Source organism: Austrofundulus limnaeus, unplaced genomic scaffold (genome assembly GCF_001266775.1).
Source record: "Austrofundulus limnaeus strain Quisiro unplaced genomic scaffold, Austrofundulus_limnaeus-1.0 Scaffold65, whole genome shotgun sequence".
NCBI classification, from domain to species: domain Eukaryota; kingdom Metazoa; phylum Chordata; class Actinopteri; order Cyprinodontiformes; family Rivulidae; genus Austrofundulus; species Austrofundulus limnaeus.
Genome location: NW_013952467.1, coordinates 2,154,793 through 2,161,474, shown reverse-complemented (window position 1 = coordinate 2,161,474; position 6,682 = coordinate 2,154,793). Strand labels below are relative to the sequence as shown.

General features: G+C 37.8%; 1 protein-coding gene across 1 annotated transcript in view; it reads left to right on the top strand.

The window, feature by feature from the left end:
* Window positions 1-6,682, top strand: part of cep112 (centrosomal protein 112) — a 124,085-nt gene that overhangs the window by 9,921 nt on the left and 107,482 nt on the right. Inside the window, exons 4-5 of the mRNA XM_014010148.1 lie at window positions 2,313-2,388; window positions 4,993-5,070. Coding sequence (XP_013865602.1) covers window positions 2,313-2,388; window positions 4,993-5,070 — 154 coding nt within the window. The remainder of the gene's footprint in view (window positions 1-2,312; window positions 2,389-4,992; window positions 5,071-6,682) is intronic.

Sequence of the window (6,682 nt, the reverse complement as noted above, 5' to 3'; positions counted from 1 at the left end):
TGTGTGTGTGTGTGTGTGTGTGTGTGTGTGTGTGTGTGTGTGTGTTGCTCTGGCCTGACTTGCCACTGCTTTGATCTGTGGGCCTCAGACCCCCGACACATCTGATTCAATTATCTTCATCCACCTGTTGACTTAGAGGCCCAAAATTGTCAAGTTTGCCCCTCCTGTCAAAGTCTCATAGCTGCATGTGTGTGTCGATGTGTGTGTGCAGAGAAAAATACAGACAGTCTGACCCTATGTAAGACTTTTATTTTAGTTGTGTAAGAAATAATTACAAGATTGCAATCACATTATTATAATTGATATTAAAAATCACTCAATTGTTCTTTAAAGTTGCCTTTTTTAGTTTAGTCTTATGGTGTGTTCCAGTTGTTCTCCGGTCAGAATTTTGGACTTCTGAGTCAGAACTATTAACTGCAGCGCCCCCTAATGTCAGAATTTTGAGTCGAAGTCAGTGCTTTACTAGCCTGGTTTAAACCAGACCCTGTCCTTCACTTTGCTTCGTACAAGGGTCTGGACTTGCTGCATACTGTAGAGAATCGATTCTTGCAGGAGGCGTGGCCTCTGCTGAAGAATGTGTGTGTTGTTGGTGTGAAGGAGGCTAAGCTAAGAAGCTAACCYGAAATCGCGTGTGCTGTAAACAACCCTACTGAGAGGAGAGAAATACCGAGCCGAACGAGACGACTGTAAATGAGAGCTGCTGCTTTGTCAGACAAATTTCATTTAATTTGGAAGCCTTATCAACACAGACTGGCTTCATTCACTTCCTCCACTGCCGTATGCTAAACTAACTAGCAGACACTGCACAGAACATCGACGTCATTCAAAACTCCGCCTTCTGTTCTCTGATTGGCCCAGGTAAAATAAACTACAAGCAGACACTGTGCAGAAAATCGATGTCCTGTTCTGTGATTGGTTCGGCTAGAAATCTGCCAGCAAAATCCTTGCCTATGGGAGAAGTCCCAGACGGAGCAGTGAAGGGAAACTAGAATTGAGCGGAGCTGCATAGGAAGGCAAGGGCCAGGCTAGTGCTTTATCATACCTGACCACACGTGATGTCATCATTTCAATATGGCTGCTCCTCACATCAGCAGTGACTGAAAGTCTTTTACGTTTTTTAGTAGTTCTGTGTCATTTACTTTACAGTAAGTCAGTCATATTTGTAGTACTTAAAGCAATCATTAGGCAATATGTTTTAAGCTGTTTGTACACTTAAAATGTCACATTGAGCATTATTGTTGTGTTATTGTTGCATTATTCCATCAAAAACGTTCTGACAAACTGGAACTCTTCACTCAGAACTGGCGTCAGTCCGACCGCTGCAACTGGAACGCAGCATTATACTTCACATACTGCTTTCTTTTTAACTTTATCCTGGTTTTGCATAACTAATTTCGCAAACACAAAACTGGGAAAAAATGGATGTATTATGCTATGTGCACGAACTACATAATTACTGTGATAAAAGATAGCATTACTTTAGAGATGCACTCTGTATTGTCCACTGGCCATGTTTTATTTTATTTTTATTTTTATTTTTTGAAAACAGACTGCAGCTTATTTTTGTGTAAAGAGCAAAATGTCTCAAAAATGTTATTAAATTGGAAGCAGGTTTTATAGACAAGATGTCAGTACTCATTTGTTGTATAGGGTTAAACAGAAATAAATTAAACAAAAAAAAAACACTATTCTGTGTAAGAGTGTGAAATAGTGCCCTCTAGATTTTACTATGATGTCTTTGACTTTTTTTTTTCCTTCACTGTGGTTCCAATTTTTTTGGCTTTTCTAGTCTTCATTCATTTAATCATCGGGGGTGGGTTAATAATGGCTCGTTTGTCTGCGCTGAATGAGATTGTTAGTTCGGTTATGCCCTTCAGAGTGTGTATATGGTGTGTTGAAGTAAGACATATAAGTGTGTCTGTCTGCACATGTGTCAGTTAATATCAGCAGTTTTCCTGTAAAGCTGCCTTTTTGTTTAAATACCCTGACAGACGTGATGAGAAGCAGTCATGGACGTGTGTGATTATGAACGAATGATTCAAGTCAGACTGGTTCTCCATGTGTTGTGCACGGAAACAGTGAAGTATGGCAGAGACATTAATTGTTCAGATGGGATGAATTGCAGGCCACAAACCATGCAACCATTGCCAGATGTTGACCTGCGCAAACGTCAAGGCGGCCCGGCGATGCGAGCACGTCCAAATGCTAAGCGGGACACACGAGCACAGCAGGGAAACATGCATTCGTGTGCTGCAGGTTAAATTATTGCACTTCTGTTTGTGTCATTTTTTATTTATTTTTTTCTCTTCCAGGAGGAGGCTGTATGTGGACAATCAACCTGTGTCCTCCAGTCCACTCAAACAGGCGCCCAGACAAGATACCAGAATGGTTAGTTTGTCAACACACTGCCACCTGCACCTCTGGACTTCATCAAATATAGTTGTTAYATTTATTGATTAGAAATATAGTTTTAATTACACATTTAAATACTCACATTAAACTTTGTTGTGCCAAATTAAATTGTAGTGTTAGTGCTTCCAAGAAAAGACAAAAAAGAGCTTTTGTTTGTGATCGCAGCGCATTTGGCCATGATTTCAAATCACAAGCTACACCTGGCTCAAATTAATCCTGACTACACTCAAGGTTTCTTCTTAATAAATCTTAAACAGACTCTTCAKGTCTTTTGAAGTGTGGTTCTGTGGAAAGGTTATGATCTATTAATATCTTAACTCAGGGTTGGGCAGTTCTGGTCCTTGAGGGCTGCGATGCTGRATGTTTTACTTATTTCCCTGCGCCAGCATACCTGAGTCAGAATTACCTGTTCAGAGTCTGCAGGTAATCAACTGGTAAATCAACAGGTAACACATGTTGGATTAACCTTGTCTTTAGCTTTTATGGGTAGCTCAGTGAAATGGCCACAGGCTGGAAAAACTTAATTTTGACCTTATTGATGAACTATAATATAATACTGTAATTTGTGGTCTTTTTTTTTTTCATTTAGAAAACATATTGAAAGAAGAAAAATGGACGATTTTTCTACATTCATTTTATATTCCTAAAACGGGAAAAATGGTCCGTCTTTTTATCTTTCTCAAACCAGAAGTTTAACACTGTTGTTATCAAACCTTTTAAGGAGGAGCTAGTAAATGTAACTGTGAATAAATAAATAAACGCTAGCTAACTACTTTAGCATTCCTAAGGCTGAATTTGAAGGCTGATTTACGTCACAACGATACACCCAAGACTGTTCAAATTCAAAGGCTCATCTAATTATGGCCCACATATGCATCCTTCTGTGTCTGATGTATCCTTCTCAACCCTCTCTATCCCGAAGTGCATTGCGGGCTGATTAGGAGATTTTTTTTTGCTTGTAATGGCAGATGAAGGGAGAGGAAGGAGTACAGTTTTAAAACAAAATTCTGGCAGAACAAAAGTCTAGCTATAGTGCTAGCACAATGTAGAAAAGGTAGAACTATCTACAACAGGTAAGATATTAAATGTTCATAATTTTCCACAGAACTCAACTTCAAAGGATCTGCACTTTACTTGAAGTATTGATATATTTTGTTTCATATCAGGCTGTTGTTTGTGGTTGCTGCTAAAATTTGAACTGTAACATTTTAGTCAGAGGTTTTAATCAAATTTTTTTCCATTCGGCTGTTTTTCTGTGTCAGTGTAATTCTACTGAGGTTCCCCACTTCTTCACCTCCAAATCGCATTCAACATCTCATTTTACTATCGCTCTTTCTTAATTTTATTAGGCATTTCCTCTGTTTCAACCTGCCTTGCCCAAATTCTACTTGAGTAACCTGATCTTGTATCAACAAAACRTCTGGAAGCTTTTGTATCATTGAGGGGGAAAAATAAATCCAGAGCTCAGTTTTTACAAAAGACTGGAGAAAACCTGAATGTCAGGCAGTCTGGCTGCACGTACCCCTCCTGTGGAATTTACTGTATGACGGAAATTATGTGGAACTGCTGAACATCTGGAGAGCTGTACGTTAGGAGGAGAGGGAGGAAGAAAGGGTTGAAGGCAGGAGATAAGTGGGGACTTGAGTGCTGTTGGTAGGACAGGAAAGCACATAAGGACGAACCTTCTGTCTGTTAACTTTTAAAGAAATGTTTTGTTGTTGCCAAGACAGGGATTACTACGACGGAGCATTAAGGCCACACAACAAGATTTTTTTATTATTATCATGAGAATAAAGTCATATTATGAGAATTAAGTTGTAATATAACGTGAATAAAGTCATAATCTTACATGATGTGTCCATTGTCCATTTTTCATTTCCTCCTTATTTCCCTCACACCTTCTGTGGACAGTCATATATGTCTCTGTGTTTATGAAGTAGTCCGTGATAACTTGGGTCACTGTTAGTGTAATATGCTTTCATCCAAATTAGCTACGTAACGACTAAATCTGACAATGCATGCTTATCATATAGTCATTTGCACAATTTCCAAGTCCTGCTACTGATAATTTGATGCTAATGTGCTAAAAGATTAACTATTTTAAGCAATACTAAAGAACAACTTGACAAGTTGTTCAACGTCCTCATTTTAATGCAGTGGTAACTGCATGTTTTTTCGTGTAGTATTACGACTTTCATTTTAGAATATTATGACTTTAATCTATATTACAACTTTATTCTCATAATATTATGATTTTAATCTTGTAATGTTACGACTATTCTTGTAATATTATGATTTTAGTCTTGTAATCTTACGACTTTATTTTCATAAAACTTTAATAGTAATATTATCGCAATATTATGACTTTATTCTCGTAATTAAAAAAAAAAAAACTCATTGTGTGGCCCTAATACTCCGTCGTAGATTACAGCATCAATAGGCAGAAATAACTTCCATCAATTTCTGTTGTTTGTTTTCATAAACAGTCAATGCTGGCAGCATTCATTTAAATTCCATCCTCTCATTGAAATCAAGACTTCTCAACTTGTTCTTGGTGCTACTTTAATTTCCCCTTCTCAGGTGCATGAAGTGCTAAAAGCAAATGCGTCTTCTGATGACAGTGACCTGGAGGTTCGACTTAACAGCTGGAACCTGGGGGTGAGTTCAGGGTCACGTCTTGAGCTTAAGGGCTTCTGAAGGGCCTATGGCTTTGAATGACTCACAAATAAATCCACATGAACAAAGATTACTCTGACCTAAACTTTTGTTTTATTACTGTGGAGGCAGTAAACAAAGTTTCTGAACATCTGAAAATCAGACCAACAATTTTTTTTGTTTTGTTTTGTTTTTAACACATGGGAGGGAAAATTAATTGTAAAAGGTCAGTTTTGCTTTAAGGTTGTATCTCACTGGGCTGTAACTGTTGGACTGTAATTAGTGAAGAGCATTTGCAAGAGAGTTATCAACAATCATGCAGCAGTTCAAAACAAACAATTGAACAAAACAAACAAACAAAAAACTAAACCCTAACCCCGGATTTACACTACATGCGTCTTCGCTCCGCTGCGCTGCGGTGCGACAGACAGAGAAGGGAGGGTGTGCAGGAAGGAGATTGCGCGATAAATCCAGTGATAAATGTGGAAGTCAGAGCAAAAAATAATTAATTCTGTGAAAGACGAACTCTAAACACAGCTGAAAACATTAATATAAAGGCTGTTGATATCCATGGTTGAAACTGTGTCACTGTCATCCTTTTCAAACTTCTGATTTCAAAATAAAATCCACGTGCATTGTGTATAGTATACACATATGCTTAATGCTACATGTTTCCATCTGCTTCCCAAACAGAACGATACATTCTGACAGCATTTTTGTGGAAATATATCCATATATTTATTAAAATAGCTGGGATTTTGACATTATTCCGACAAATTATCCTGCCTAATAGTGTCTTATTTTGAAAATACGGATGTTGTGCTCGTTTCTTTTCTTGTTGGCGTGACGCAATCTTTAAAAATTGACTCCGTCTCAATTTCCTCACGAGTCACAGAAGGTCTCAGTCCAATCTCTTATATTTTAAATGTGTTCATAAAAGTTGTGACAACCTTTCTCTCAAAATAGTCAGAGTTGTCATATATGTCTTGAATCCTTCTCTGTTATGAATGTCCAGGTCTACAAACCACACCCTTAATAAATATTAATTATTTAAAAACTGGTCCAGATCTGCCCATCTATATTTCAAAAGAGTAATCAAGTAGATTAATTAATAAACTTATGGATATCTGCCAAGGTAAAAAGTGGGTCGATACGAGTACGATGTGGGCAATAAAATATTGCACATGGCCTAGAATTAAGATTTGCAAGCCGCACACATGAAAAAAAAAAGGCCACTCAAAACACATCTACAAAACTGCAACAATTTTCTCACAGGTTTGAGTCTCCATCTTATCTCCAACAGTCGCAGCCCGGTGAGTTACTACCCTTACATGGTTATTCCTGCAGAAATATTCCTGCTGAAGTGCCCCAGGCTGTACTGGAGGTGCTACAGTTAACTCCTGCTGCTGCCTCTAACTTGTTTACAAAGAATTCTGTGTCAAAACCTATTTAATGCGAAACTGACGGTGATGTAAAGGTTTATAACATAGTGTTCATGGGAACTTCTATAGATTAGATTTGTCTTAAAGGGATCCATGATTAGTTGTAACATTAGACCTTATTTAATAAACATATATTTTAACTGTAAAATAAAGACTGTAAAAATACTGTAGGT